This window comes from Neolamprologus brichardi, chromosome 1 (genome assembly GCF_056152115.1).
Source record: "Neolamprologus brichardi isolate AB-2024 chromosome 1, ASM5615211v1, whole genome shotgun sequence".
Classification (NCBI taxonomy): domain Eukaryota; kingdom Metazoa; phylum Chordata; class Actinopteri; order Cichliformes; family Cichlidae; genus Neolamprologus; species Neolamprologus brichardi.
In genome coordinates this window covers 8,387,025-8,402,546 of record NC_142104.1, presented here as the reverse complement: position 1 = coordinate 8,402,546, position 15,522 = coordinate 8,387,025, and the positions used below count along the sequence as shown (strand labels likewise).

The window sequence follows — 15,522 nt, the reverse complement described above, 5'->3', positions numbered from 1 at the left end:
GCCACTCCTTTGTTGCCCGGGCGGTGTGTTTTGGATCATTGTCATGTTGGAAGACCCAGCCTCGTTTCATCTTCAAAGTTCTCACTGATGGAAGGAGGTTTTGGCTCAAAATCTCACGATACTTGGCCCCATTCATTCTGTCCTTAACACGGATCAGTCGTCCTGTCCCCTTGGCAGAAAAACAGCCCCATAGCATGATGTTTCCACCCCCATGCTTCACAGTAGGTATGGTGTTCTTGGGATGCAACTCAGTATTCTTCTTCCTCCAAACACGACGAGTTGAGTTTATACCAAAAAGTTCTACTTTGGTTTCATCTGACCACATGACATTCTCCCAATCCTCTGCTGTATCATCCATGTGCTCTCTGGCAAACTTCAGACGGGCCTGGACATGCACTGGCTTCAGCAGCGGAACACGTCTGGCACTGCGGGATTTGATTCCCTGCCGTTGCAGTGTGTTACTGATGGTGACCTTTGTTACTTTGGTCCCAGCTCTCTGCAGGTCATTCACCAGGTCCCCCCGTGTGGTTCTGGGATCTTTGCTCACCGTTCTCATGATCATTTTGACCCCACGGGATGAGATCTTGCGTGGAGCCCCAGATCGAGGGAGATTATCAGTGGTCTTGTATGTCTTCCATTTTCTGATGATTGCTCCCACAGTTGATTTTTTCACACCAAGCTGCTTGCCTATTGTAGATTCACTCTTCCCAGTCTGGTGCAGGTCTACAATTCTTTTCCTGTGTCCTTCGAAAGCTCTTTGGTCTTGGCCATGGCGGAGTTTGGAGTCTGACTGGTTGAGGCTGTGGACAGGTGTCTTTTATACAGATGATGAGGTCAAACAGGTGCCATTCATACAGGTAACGAGTGGGGGACAGAAAAGCTTCTTACAGAAGACATTACAGGTCTGTGAGAGCCAGGGATTTTCCTTGTTTGAGGTGACCAAATACTTATTTTCCACCCTGATTTACAAATAAATTCTTTACAAATCCTACCATGTGAATTCATGGATTTTTTTTTCACATTCTGTCTCTCACAGTTGAAGTGTACCTCTGGTGCAAATTACTGACCTCTGTCATCATTTTAAGTGGGGGAACTTGCACAATCGGTAGCTGACTAAATACTTTTTTGCCCCACTGTATATATATGTGAATTTTTGATAATTAAAAATGAATCATCCTTCCAATAAAACAGATTATTAACAAAAAAGAACCAGCCAGGTAAAAAACGATTTTCTTCAAAGGTGTGCTTTTCTCAATACAACTGAGGTCTCCTATTCAAACCACCTCCAGCCCGCTTCTCCTGTGCTCCACAGCGAACCTGCATCCTCTCCCCACACACAGGTTTCCAACTTTCTCTCTCCTACACAGAGAAGGACTTTGAACACTCTAATCATCTCCTCCTAGTACTCAACTCCAAATAGCTGGCAGCTGGATTAGAGTAAATCACATCCACATAGGTGTGACCTACATCACACACGTTAAAAAACAAGCAAATATAACCAAAATGAACAGAAAACAATAATCCCAACCAGTGTTTGGTAGGAAATTCTCCCAATTATTCCATTATGCCACATTTTACAACACAGTCACAGAGACAGCCTCAGTTTTTGGTGTGACATAGCTTGAGGAAGACTGACAGCATCAAGAGGGAACATCTGTGATTACTGTCTTCAAAGAAATTTTCAAAAATGAGCCTCTCTGTTGGATCCACCTGGTGCTCAGCATCATTCTGTTTTATTTCCTTTGGAGTTCATAATGTTACCCAGCGTGGTATTATGGAAAAGGGCAACCTGAAAGCCCCACCACCAACAGCAGGATGGCCAAGCCATGCTCTTCTGCTCAGCAGGGACTCTAACCCTGTTTGCTTGTCAGTGGCTCAAAAGATGCATCCTCAACTCCGCTGAACTGAAAGAAAGATCACAGCATATGTTTTTCTTCTTTTTTTATTTCAATCAACATCCTCTCCCTTATTTGCTTGTTTCCGCTCCCAATTTCCTTTTGGGTTTGTGTTTCATTTTTCATGGCTTTCTGGATAGCACAGCATCAGCTGTTTTAAATTTGTTTTTGTGTTTTGTTTTGTTTTACTTGTGAAGAAGAAGAAGAAGAAGAGTGAAGAAGAGTTCAACAGAGAACTCTACAATAATGTTTATTTATTATTTAATTTATATTTACAACTGTATTTACTAGGTTTTTGTCAGGCTGATAGCACTCATCTTCATCTTCATTTTGTATTTAGTTGTGACTCAAACTAAATTGCATTGCATTGCAAATTTTGCTGACCTTATATACTTATATACGAACACCCATATGTTGAGTGTGACATGTTAAAAAAAATGCAGTGATAGTACTACCACATTTAAATATCAACAAAGAATTTGGATTTATAATAAATCTAAAAAAAACAAAACATAGATCTTAACAATCGCTGTATGCTTGATGTTTGTGCACAGTTTTGATGAGACTAGGCCTTCGTTAAAGAGGAGATAGGGTACATACAAACATTTATGCATACATGCGCTACAATCATTAAAGTGAGATATGATTATTTATTTAGTTATTTATTTTATACTGACCTCTGTTAGAGCAGGAATGCAAAAAATAATATCAAATCTATTTGTACAGACTGAAATAGTGAAGCCACTGGTGAGCAGGATCAGATGGCAGGGTAAACAGATTATACTGCAAGGCTCCCATGGCATAACACTGGGCATTAATGTTAATGGAAAACCACATGACCTTGCAGTTGCCTCTGAGCAGCTCCATTTCAAATCCAATAGACATGACCTAGGTCTGGAAGACGCTAGTGAAATGGTGATTCGGGCACCTGATACCCATGCTTTAAAATAGTCTTTTTTTTCCCCCTTTCAGGGCACCCCAGAGGCCCCCAATAAGGTTTCCTCCATTCCCTGAGGTGGACAGCAAAAGGAAGAACTGATTGCAGGAAATCAGTTGCTGAAATAGTTTCCAGGATATCCACATATGCCTAATGCCAGATGTCATGTGATCCTAGCACTAAGCAGCTTAGCACTTCTACATCATTTCAATTAAGGTGTGTTTTCATAGTTGCTCATGAGACAGAATGCATTTTGTTTTATGGGAAATTTTATACTTAAGGTTGTTCAGAAGTACTGTGATGTTGGCTTTGCCAAGTATTGCTTTCCAATGCTTTTCAATCTTCCTGCTTTAGGAGGAATAGTGGGGATTGTGCCAACACAACACAAACAGACTTATTTAAAGGAGCTTTGCACACACGCATCAAATAATGGAAAAATGGAATAATATAACAGTGCGATTTTCCATCCTGTGGTGGATTTGCTTACAAGCACAGTGCAGTTCCTCTGCACCTAGGGTCATCAGCACAATTTAATTACATTAAGAGACAGCTAAATTGGACTATGCAAACAGAAAAGGCTTAGGGGATTACTGGGACTCTGACAGAGAGATCAAGTTTTTCCTTGAAGCGTGAAACAATATGCCCAGTTCCTGGCAAGGTCCATGTGGATAAACAAGAGGGATGGCCAAGGCAAATTAATTTTTTCCTTGCTTTTATTTACTGTAGAAAGTCGTAGTGTTTCAAAATACACTTTACATGATTATAAAAAACTATTCCCATCTGAAGATGTTCTCACATTTTATGTATTACCTTTCTGATTTTTTCAAACTGCATGCATTTGTATTGTGTGCATGCTGCCTAATATTTATGACAATATTTATAATATGTTGTAGAAGAAACATTATCTCACTGTTTTTTGAACACTGCTTCCTGTACTGCTACAACCCTAGTGTATGACATTCTGCATAAGCATCTGCATTTATGTATTTATATATATATATATATACATATATATATATATATACACACACACACACACACACACACACACACACACACACACAAAACACCTCTAGTTGTTTTTCTTTCGTTGTCAGGACTGGGCTTAAATTTATCATGGCATTCAAAGGAAAGAGGTGTTTTTTTAACTTCATTCATGGAAAGGCAGTTGGTAGAGACTGACATTTTCAGACCTTGGCCTTTACCAGCATCCCACTCCACAGTAACAGTAAACATCAGCCAGTCACTATGAAACAAGATCAAAGGTAGTGATGATATCTTCTCTACTAAAAGATGTTTTTAACATCCATCCTAGCCACCCAGTAAATGGTGATAACTCAGTTAAGTTCAGAAATGTACCCTGAAAATCTTCAATTTTTCCTCTCAGAAAAAAAAGTCCTAAAAGCAATCTTTTAGTTGGAGATTTTAAGTGTTTAAGGTTAAAATAACATTAGCATATAGCATGTTACTATCAATTAAACTGAGATTTAGCCACTTGCTTACCAATAAATACACAAGCAACCAAGCAGCAGCTGATGCTCTACTTCTTCATCTGTGGATTGCTCTGTGTTGGGGTTCTTGAGGTGAAACATAGGGCAACCTTCCACTCCCTGAAGCAGCTGGAGTCAGACTCACTGGAAAAATGCCTAGAGGTCTAACTTTGTGCAGACAATTTATCTGAACTGCAACCTCTTCAGGTGTCTGTTCTCCCTGTAAAACTCGATGCTGTTCCTCCAATTGTCCTTAAACAATTACTTCAGAGTGTTCAGGAGATGACTGTGGCCATTTAAAGAGCAGTTTTCTCAGCTACCATTGTGCAGGCCATCTAAACCATGGGATACAAAGCTCCTAAGTACAGTGTGAGCCAAATAAAGAGGTGGAGAAGGAGGGGGTGGCAGATAAAAGCTGACACCCAATGTATTATAACTCTGCTCTATTAGATATGAGCTTCTGCTCGGGTGAAGCACCATAGCTTAAGGCAAAGATACTGCTTGCTTATTGTGCTTTAGCGAGGGGGCTGGGAACACTGTGTAGCCACTGTGTTCTGTATACAGCACACAGTCTCTCATGCATGATTTAGTAAAGTGAAATTCTTACTTCAATTCCAAGTAGTGATACAGTAGAAGAGATAAAAGGATGTGCTTAGGCTGCAAAACGAATCATAAGACATACACTACTGGTTTGAAAAGATGGCTACTAATCAAAAGAGAGAACTCATTAAGGACATGCTGCTGCCACTTATTAGCATTGATTCACTTGAGGAAGATTGTAGCCTCCACCTTCTTTAATTGTTCATGTTGGGAGCCTTTTACTTCAAACCTTTATTTGTAGTAACGGCATAGTGTGCGGATATGGAGCTCAGCCTTGTTTGTGTCTTCTAACTTTAGAGTACCTCATCTTTACTATATTCCATTTTACATATAGAGCAACCCAGTATCATGGCAGAGCATGTAATAGAAACACCACTCCACCATACTTCTAGCTTTGCCTCTCCGAAGTTTGAAATGGTTATGCAGGCAGAAGTTGCAGTAAGCTGCAGTACCAGCAGAGGGAGATATTTTATTTCAAGCCAACATGAAAATAATCACGGGAAAGCATTTAAACAGACATTACAACACATTTACACGCAAATACATATTAGCCATTATGTATTTAATCATTCTGGCATAGGAGGACGCTGGAATATACTTCATACCTTCCTTGGTCATTAGTGACTTCTTAGCCTTAAATATGCTACCCCCACCCACCTGTACTGCACCACACCAGTACTTCACCTCTTTATTTAATCATAGATCCCAAAACTACACTTTTGTTCCCCAGTACATAATCATCAGTTTAAAAACATATGCACTGACATTTGATAGGTGTAACTGTGAAGTTGCAACCTTTTTCCTTAGCCTAGTTTGAATTAGTTGCTGCCCAACTATGTCAGACTGAAGAAATTGTTTTTGCTGTGTGACCTCCAAATTCATAAGGCAATGGCAAAATTGCTGCATATCTAAATTTTTAAGTCAGTACTTAGTTTTGCTTAGAGTTTCTATTTCTTAAGAATTATTTTTTTATTCTGCTGTATGTAGAATTGCCTTTTTCCTTTTTGGTGTGTTCTACATGTCATTCCATTTCTTTATGTCGTTATACTAAAAGTATGAATAATCAGTTTCAAAATTCTTCTAAAATTTCAAATGAATAGTTATTTTACTCAAGTTTATAAAAATTAACAGTAACTCTAAATATCTACAATTTAAAATATTTAAATTTTGGAGCAGTGTGACAAAGTGGCTAGTACTGAATTCATTTACCATTTGTCACTTGCATATATTGTTATTTTGTGTTCTGTTATCTTATAGTCTATCATAATGCTTTAATGTAAACACAGCACATGTAACCTTGGCTCTACACACTATCCTGGGTCTGTTTGTGGTAGCATTGGTTATATTCATTTCATCTGTGCAAATGTTCTTAAAGCTAAATGTCACTTCATCATTAATTGATTTGAATCTTTCATTTGTTTATGTAGTTTGGTTATACTTACCAATGTGTGTTCCTTTGAGCAGGTGCTATGTGTAAAACAGGTATATGGGAAGGGCCGCCCCAGTACTTCCTGATTTTATAGGATATGATGTCATTGATCATGTCAATTGGGTGTAACCAAATTAAGGTGTTTCTTTTGTGTTTTTTTCATTTAAAATAACCTCATGAGTCAGATTAAGTGAAAAGATTGACTTTTCAAACCGTGTGGCTGGGTGAATGAGTTTATTAAGTGGAAAAATGATTTTATTCCGGTTTCTTTGTCTAGACTGTGTTATTTAGTCTACCCTATTTTCCCAATGGTAGAGGTTAATGAGGTCCAGGTGTGAGTGGAATTCTATATAAAGCAGGTGAGATTTTGACTACCAGGTTTTTATGTTTTGTGAAACAATTGTTGAAAGGCCATGCCAGAAACGAAAGAACACTTAAAAGAAACTTGAACAGTCTGCAGATGCTGTCTTCCTATCACTTTCCATGCTGCTAATGTTATGCTACCTCACAAGCAGTTAGCAGCTTTGTCTCACAGCAAAAGGTCCTGGTTTCAAATTACATCGCTTTGGTTACTCTAACTTTCTCCCACAGTCCAGAGACATGTAAGTGTTAGGTAAAATGACAATTCTAAATCGGCCATAGGTGTGAACGTGAGTCTAAATGGTGGTCCGTCTGCCTGTGTTAGCCCTGCAATAGAGTGTTAACCTGTCCAGGGTACTAATTTAAGGGAAAGAATGAAATCATGTCTCAGATTGGCAACATGGCTAAAATAAAATGACACATTAGAAATAATAATAATATAATATAATAATATTACTAAAATTCATATATATAGTTTTATATAGAGAGTATACATTGCATAGTATGGACATTTTTGTTTTTTTTGTTAGTTTTTTTTTTTTTTTTTTAAAAAATCTCCTCAAACTGTGTTGTGCTTTTGTTGAAAAATATTGTTCCTTTAAAGTAATGGTCCACCTCCAACACAGTTTCATACCAGATTTCACAAAGCATCTGGTTCTTGTAATCATTACAAGCTCTTATGGGTCTTGGTTAGATATTTCTCATGAATATTGAATACTGGCTGTCATAGTTTGTGTGTTTCTACATAATGTGAATGTTTGTCTTGCATGTGTGCTTCCGTGTGTGTCCTGCTTGTCATTGCAAATGCCCATTTTTTCCACCTGACACCGTGCCTGAAAGCATCTGACAATCAGGGGAATATTAGAGGGTTGGAGAGATTCCACTCTGGCTAAGTGGCTCTTATTGCTGTGGAGTGTGACACCACTCATATTCATAATGATTCACAGAGCTGTTGACACATGATAGTGCAGATAGCCTACTTAGTGGATTACAGTTTCTCTGACTCTGAGGCTCTCTGATGGTGATGTTGATTGTATCTCCAAAGAGCTCCCTTGACTGGTTCATAATTTTCTTCGATCAAAAATCTGTGAACATGTCACAAATGACTTTGTTAATTAAAAAAAGAAGATGTCTTTTGATTTCAACTGGAACATGGTTCTTAAAGTAGTGATTTTGTGAAATCAAAATAAGGTGAAACATCACCCTTTAGTCTCTGAATAAAAATACCAAAGTTAAAATGAAATTCATAGATTTTTCCAACAGCCGTAGAAAAATGTGACTGACACTCTCATTTGGTTGAAACTGTAGCATAAGCCATAGCTGTGCATATGTATGCAGCTGATCTCTTGTTTCTGAAACATGAAGCAGCTCGGTTGTACACGATTAGGACACTCTTCCATCATGGCTGCTTATACCCCAATCTTCTTAACGCTGAGTGCCAAGCACAATGGCACTGGGTCACTTTGCAAGGATAAAGGTTTAACTCATTTAGAAATTGAATATAGAGCCTTGTTCTTGAGGAGGATTGAAAACTGACCATTTGTTCCATGAGATGGAATGAAAAAGGTATTATTTGGGGAACAAATGTTTTTTTCTGCTTCTCTCTCCATCTTTTTTTTCTGCTCCTTAGTGAAACCAAAGCAAATAATATAACAGCTCATACATGCAATCTACTTTCTGATTTGGAATGTGCCTCTGTCTCCCAGTTTGATTGCATGGTGTGTATATCTACATTATTGAGAGTTCTCCCAGCTTAATCCAGAAGTCAATTCTGTTTATCTGGATGTAGTATTTTCAGTCACTTTGGCAAGGATTGCCTAAAGCTGGCTTCAGTTTCTGAAGCTGAAAAGCAGCCTCACATCATCACACTACTACAACCATGTTTGAGTTGATATCATGTTCTTTGTATGAAATATTGTGTTACTTTTATGCCCGATGTAAGGGGATTCAAACCAACCAAAGTGTTTTTCTTGACAGTCCATAGACTATTTCCCTAAAGTCTTGAGCATCATCAAGATGGGGTTTTTTTTGGCATATGTGAGATGAGCCTTTGTTTTCTTTTAGCAGCGCAGTGGGATTTGCCTTGGAACTTTCTCATTGATGCCATTTTTTCCCTTCTCTTTCTTATCAATGAATCATAAGCACTCACTAAAGTAAAGTGAGGGCCTCAGTTATTTAGATTTTAAATGAAATGTTATGCTTTTATTGCTTATTCCTATTGCCTAAAGTATTTTAATTTGATTAAATCAATAACTTTGATTTTGACACTATACACCTACTGGTTATCCATTTTTGGATGTGATAATCAAATTCATGACTGTGGATTTGTGACTGGAGCATTTGAAGTTACTTTTATTCTGTACTTTATACAGTTTTTGTCTGTGAAAAAAAAAACACCTAAAAGGTTTCTGAGAACTTTTCAAGCCTATTGAGAAAATACAGTGGAACACACACACACACACACACACACACACACACACACACACACAAATCCTAAGAGTAATAAAGGTTAATATAAAAACTAACTAATCAGAATATCTAAAAATGGGAAAATATCAGTAAACGTAAAAGCCATACTGGTTAAATCTGTTTTAGGGAAACTACAGACTAACCTGGGCCTTGTTGCTGGACCATCTCTGACAGAGCCTGCTGGTGGATGAAGAGAACCAGACCTCCAGCAGCGAAGAGCAGGACAAACCAGAGGGAACAGGGCAGTCTCCTTCTCCGTCCACGCAGGGAGTCCACCACCATCTTCCACTTCATCCACAGCATGATGCAGCACAGTCAGATGCTAATGTAATAAGTTCTGAGGAAAATGAAAGAAAGTGTGAGTATTTTCATTTCTTTGCATCAGTATTGCAGTTAAATCAGTCAACAACACTGATGGAAAATAACATATATTCTCTTAGTTACCATATTTCTGTATATTTAAAATGTGCTCATCCCTCACTAAACGAAAAAATGCAATCAACTCATTAGTTTTATCAGTGTTAAATAATTAATAGTGTCCATATTATGCAATGTACAGGTTAATAATGCATTGTCAGAGTCAAAAAAATCAGAAACATTTAATCCTTAAAAACCAAAATATTTATCATATATGTTCCAGTGCAACTATACCCACAGTAGCCTCTGTCTCTTTAAACTCCCACTTCCAAAACCCCCCACAATGCTGGTCTTGTTCAAGTACGTCAATAAAAAAAAATAATAATCATGAAAATACACCAAAGGAAGGGATTAACAAAAAAACCCCAATAATACGGATTCTTTAAAGAGTGCATATTTTCTGCATTTTTGCTTCCCACAAGTGCATTTTGCAGGATGCTTCCTTGTGTTGGAGTACTTTTATATGGTGCATTTTAGCCTGGAACCAAACAAATCTGAACACTCATGTTTAATTTGTTGTGGCAGAATACATCTGGCCCCCTCCCGTTCACACAGATTTGCACTAGGCCTTCACCATGCTGGGCCAATCAAAACCATTTATCTAATGTGTGTTGAGCTTGATACAATTACATCCCTGCATGCTATAGTCCATTTACATTTTCATTTTATTTATTTATTTATTTATTCTTATTTTACACATTTCATTGCTGTAATTGGTTACAGGTTTGTTCAGAAATATCCAAATATCCAGAGGAATTTTGGAATTAGTTGTGTAAGAGCACACCTTGAAAACTAAAACTGACAAGTTCCACAGTAATTCATATTTGGCCTATTGGACAGCTTTTTCTTTTTACTAAACTAAATTATCTACTTACTTCTTCCACCATTGGTAAATATCCTTGAACCTTTTTTTTTTTATGAATGCAGCAACAGTCCACATAGACTTTTGTGTCTAATCAGAGTGATGTTTTCCACTATGCAGCCTGAAAATGAAGATTAATATTGCGTTTAAATGAACACAAGATAGAGTCCTATAATTTTAAACCTGATTATAGCACTTATATCAGAATTGTTGGGTGTCTGTGTGCACATTGACAGCATAAGAAGTTCCGCTAGATTACAGACTCACAAAGACAAAATAAGCCAGGGTATTTATCCACACCCCAAACCCCAGCCTATTCAGGTATTTAAGTTAAAAAAAAAAGTAAATTGAGTCAGACAAATTAATGCTGTTTAGAAATTCAACATGGAGAACACCTAATTCTTCCAAATAAAGAAATCTGTGTTTTGTTTGTAAGGATAGAGTCAAGTAAACACAATTCCAGTTGGACTGGCATGGGCGCAGACCTGTTCTAAGGTCTGTTCACACAGCAGAAAGACCGCGTAGCATCTGTCTTCAAATTAATATGCAAATGAGCTGTGGTACTACTCGAGCATGTGTTGCCATTGCAGAGAACAAAATTGGCTCTATTTCAGGGATGTCAAAAACTTGACTTTCACATTGCACCATGTGCTGATACCAGAACTGAAAACCATAAATGAGTGTCAAAAACCAGTTGTGACACGTGTTTGCTGCAATTCTTGAATATACAAAGATTTCTATCAAGATTTGACTTTTGTTGATACAGATGATAAAACACATAAATAAAAGAATGCAGCACAAACACGCAAAAGAAACAGAAATCCAGAGGGACTTATAACAATATCTCACTACATAATAAAGGTAACAAACAGTGACAAACAAGACATCAAAACATCAACTTGGAATGAAAAATGATCAAATATAAAAATAAGAGAAAATACACAGAATGCAGATGGATGCATTTGTGTTTCAAGGGATGGGAATGTTTTTTGTGTCACAAAAATCTTTTTTTTTAAATACATTGGTCAGGTGAAGTAAGCCTTTACTGAAATGGGCCTTGGCATTTCATCATCAGTGCAGATGCAGCCAGTGATCCATTACTGTTACAACAGTGTTCCACCTAGAGTAGGAGTACTGAACTAATTCAGATGGTGTCCACAAGGGATATTAGGTTTTTCACACACAGGATTCTGGTGCTTCAACACTGATACTGAAACTCTCAAAGGATTCGTCAGCTCTTGGCAAAAGAAAAAAAATGATTGTTTTAGATCTTTTTTTTGCATCTGTTTCATGGATTCCAGCTAGGTTTAGCTATGACTTAGGAAAGAGATCTGAATAATAGAAACAAGGAGCCATGTAAGCAAGACATTCAAATATAATATGCAAGCAAATAATCAAATGTGAGTCAATGCTACAGTAATTCAACAGCCAGTAAGATGTCACCATGTTTGCGTGCAAACACACATCTGTAGCGTGAAGTATATGGGTTTGTTTTGTATTGTATACACTACCAGTCAAAAGTTTGTTTTTTCTTTATTTTCATGACTATTTACATTGTAGATTCTCACTAAAGGCATCAAAACTACAAATGAAAACATAGGGAATTATGTAGTAAACAAAAAAAGAGTGAAATAACTTAAAACATGTGTTATATATTAGATTCTTTAGTATAGTCACCCTGATTACTGCTTTGCACACTCTTGGCATTCTCTCTCAATGAGCTTCAAGTGAGTAGTCGCCTGAAATGGTTTTCCAACAGTCTTAAAGGAGTTCCCAGAGATGCTGAGCACTTGTTGGCCCCTTTGGCCCTCACTCTTCGGTCCATCTCATCCCAAGCCATCTCAATTTGGTTTAGCTTAGGTGACTGTGGATGCCAGGCCATCTGGTGCAGCACTTCATTCCTTGTGTTTCTTGGCCCAAACAAATCTCTTCTGCTTGTTCCTTTTCCTTAGTAGTGGTTTCTTAGCAGCTATTTGATCATAAAGGCCTGATTCACACAGTCTCCTCTGAACAATCGATGTAGAGATGTATCTGCTACTGGAAGTCTGTGTGGCATTTATCTGAGCTCTAATCTGAGGTGTTGTTAACTTGGAATTTCTGAGGTTGGTGACCCTAGGTCTTCCTTTCTTGGGGCGGTCCTCAAATGAGACAAAATATAAAACATATTTAGAGTTATTTATCATTTTTTTCTTTGCCACATAATTCCATACATCTTGCTTCATATATTTAATGTATTCAAGTGTGTATCTACAATGTGGAAAGTAGTAAAAATAAAGAAACACCATTAAATGAAATGGTGTGTCCAAACTTTTGACTGGTAATGTATCCATCAGGAAGTGCACACAGCATATAAATCAATCAGTCAGTAAGTCACCACAGGTACTGCTTTAAACAATCAGAACTTTATCGCATTTGTAGTACTATTGAAAATAAGAGTACAGGGTGGGCCATTTATATGAATACACTGTAATAAAATGGGAATGGTTGGTAATATTGAAGTCCTGTTTGTGGCACATTAGTATATGTGAGGGGGCAAACTCCTCAAGATCGGTGGTGACCACAGCAGCCATTTAGAAGTCGGCCATCTTGGATACAACTTTTGTTTTTTCAATAGGAAGAGGGCCATGTGACACATCAAACTTATTGGTAATGTCACAAGAAAAACAATGGTGTGCTTTGTTTCATATAAATGGCCCACCCTGTACTTCAAGTATTGTGGTCAGCAGTGTCATTTTTACCATTTAGGGAACAGAAGGAAACAGAATTATCTTTTAAAAGAGATGTCATAGGAGGCAATACCAGTCCAAGGATGGTATGTATCAAACATGTAACACTACCAGTAGGAAATATTCTTCCAAAGCCCTTAACTTCTAGAAAGGTCACTATAGATGACCAGAAAAATTCTAAGCTACATTAAAAATAAAAATTATTGACATGCTGTCAACAACTGCCACAGTAGAGTAAGATAAAAATGATAGGGATACTTTACTTGGACAGATAGCAGCTGAACTGATACAGCAGTAGAACCCATATCGAAGTGAACAACATGACTTCATTTGCATGTGCTTGAAATAAATTAGTTAGATGCCAATCCATGTTTTGGTTTTTATTGACAACACTGGCCTAAATGTTTTTTCATGCCAATCTATAGAGAAACCACGCAAGCAAAGATAAACTGCGAAAAGTGCAATCAAAAGGTGAGAGAATTGTTTTTTCTTTGAATAAGTATTTGTTATTATGGAAAGGCAAGCTTACATTTGACACAGAGGTGTGGAGAGAAATGCATTTTCTGTTTTTTATTTTTTACAATGTGGTGAATGTACTGAAGGGTGCATCATTTCAGTTCAACACAATAGTCTTTCAACACTTGGAGCTTGTATCAAGCTTGTATCATCTCATGCACAAACTGTGAAAGGTGTTTCTAAAAGTTTTCTGTGTGAAGGTGAAGAAATCTTTGTGTATATGGTCGTAATGAAGACGTAAAACTCTCTGTGCTCAGTGGTTGTGTTATTTAACATTTTCTTCACTTTCATCTTCACAGCAGGAGCAGTGAAGGCCACAAGCGGGTACAAGCAGACATTTCTGCCATATTAATATATGCTAGAACATTGAGCCAACTGTGAACCCCCTACAGTTACCATGCAAATACAGGTTACTGAAAACCTGTATATAACCTGTATAAGTTATTTGCTTCTTCGAAATTTCTTAGTTTTTGCATATTTGTCATGCTTAAATGTTTCAGATTTTTTTAAAAAGTATTATTTAATTTATTAAGGAAAAATCTACGATGACTAATAACCAGAAAGAACACAAAAGGCTCATCTTACGTTTACCCCCCCCCCCCCCCCCCCCAAAAAAAAAGAAAAAAAAGAAAGAAAAGCAAAATGACATATGGGAAAATATTCTGTGGACAAGACAAAAGTAAACATTTTTGGAACATTTGAGTCCTGTTAAATCTGGTATAAAACTAGCTAGCATTTCATAAAAAGGAGATCGTACTAACAGTCAAACATCGTGGTGGTAGTGTGATCTGGGGCTGCTTTATTGTTTCAGAACCTGAATGACTTGTTCTACTTAATGGAACTTTAGATTATGCTCTCTACCACAAAAACCTGAAGACATCAGTTCATGCCATCAGTTCTTGTCCTGCAGGTTAAAACACTTGGGCAATGATCCAAAGCACATGAGCAGTGGCACCTCTGAATGTCCCCACGCAAAAACAAAAAAGCAAAGAAGACAAAAACAAGACTGGAGTAGCCTAGTTAAATCACAAGTCAAATCTAATTTAGCCTGACCCTAGACTGCTCATGCTCAAAACCCTCCAATGTGGCTAATTTAAAACAATTTTGAAAAGTGAGCCAAAATTCATCCACAGCACTGGAAAGACTCATTGCCAGGTATTGCAAATGCTTGATTGCAGTTCTTGCTGCCAAGGGTGGATGAAGTTATTAGTTAACATAGCCTGTTAGGTTTGGAGAGCTTTTTCCCTTTAATGAATAAAATCACAATTTCAAAGCTGCACTTTGTATTTACTTAAGTTATCTTGTTTGATATGAAAATCAGATTATTTGAATCATGTAATTGTGACAAATATGCAAGGAGCTAAAACAAAAATAAATTTAAAAAAATCATGAAAGGGCCAAATACTTTTCAGTGGCATTGTGTTTACATTACAAGAAAACTAGTATGTGTGGACACACACGCCTATCTATTGTACAAGCTATAAACGATGCAAAGTTGTTTGGTTTTGCTTTTTTTAAATTTAATATATTTTTTTTAAATCACCAACACTAGTTAATTAGGTAAAGAAGATGATAATGGTTGAGGTTAAAATATATCAATTACCAAAACTTACCTTTCTCACTAATATAAATCTACCCAGTAAGACTAAATGTGATGCCAAGGTGTCAACAGTGCTCCCATATGTGATAAATCCGGTGTTAAACTAGACTCATTGCAGAATTCTGTTAACCTTCACTTTTTAGTGTAAGATGGGTTTTAAAGCCTATCATTCAACACTTAAATCCATCTTTCACTGCATGGAAAAACTAAAATGGTTACCA

The 15,522-nt window shown here is 37.3% G+C and overlaps 1 protein-coding gene across 2 annotated transcripts in view; it reads right to left on the bottom strand.

Annotated features, from left to right (window-relative positions):
* chst8 (carbohydrate (N-acetylgalactosamine 4-0) sulfotransferase 8) overlaps positions 1-15,522 on the bottom strand; it is a 170,599-nt gene that overhangs the window by 117,602 nt on the left and 37,475 nt on the right. For both annotated transcript variants that reach the window (XM_006779749.3, XM_006779750.3), the window contains exon 2: positions 9,324-9,517. In XM_006779749.3, coding sequence (XP_006779812.1) covers positions 9,324-9,483 — 160 coding nt within the window. In that variant the 5' untranslated portion in view covers positions 9,484-9,517. The remainder of the gene's footprint in view (positions 1-9,323; positions 9,518-15,522) is intronic.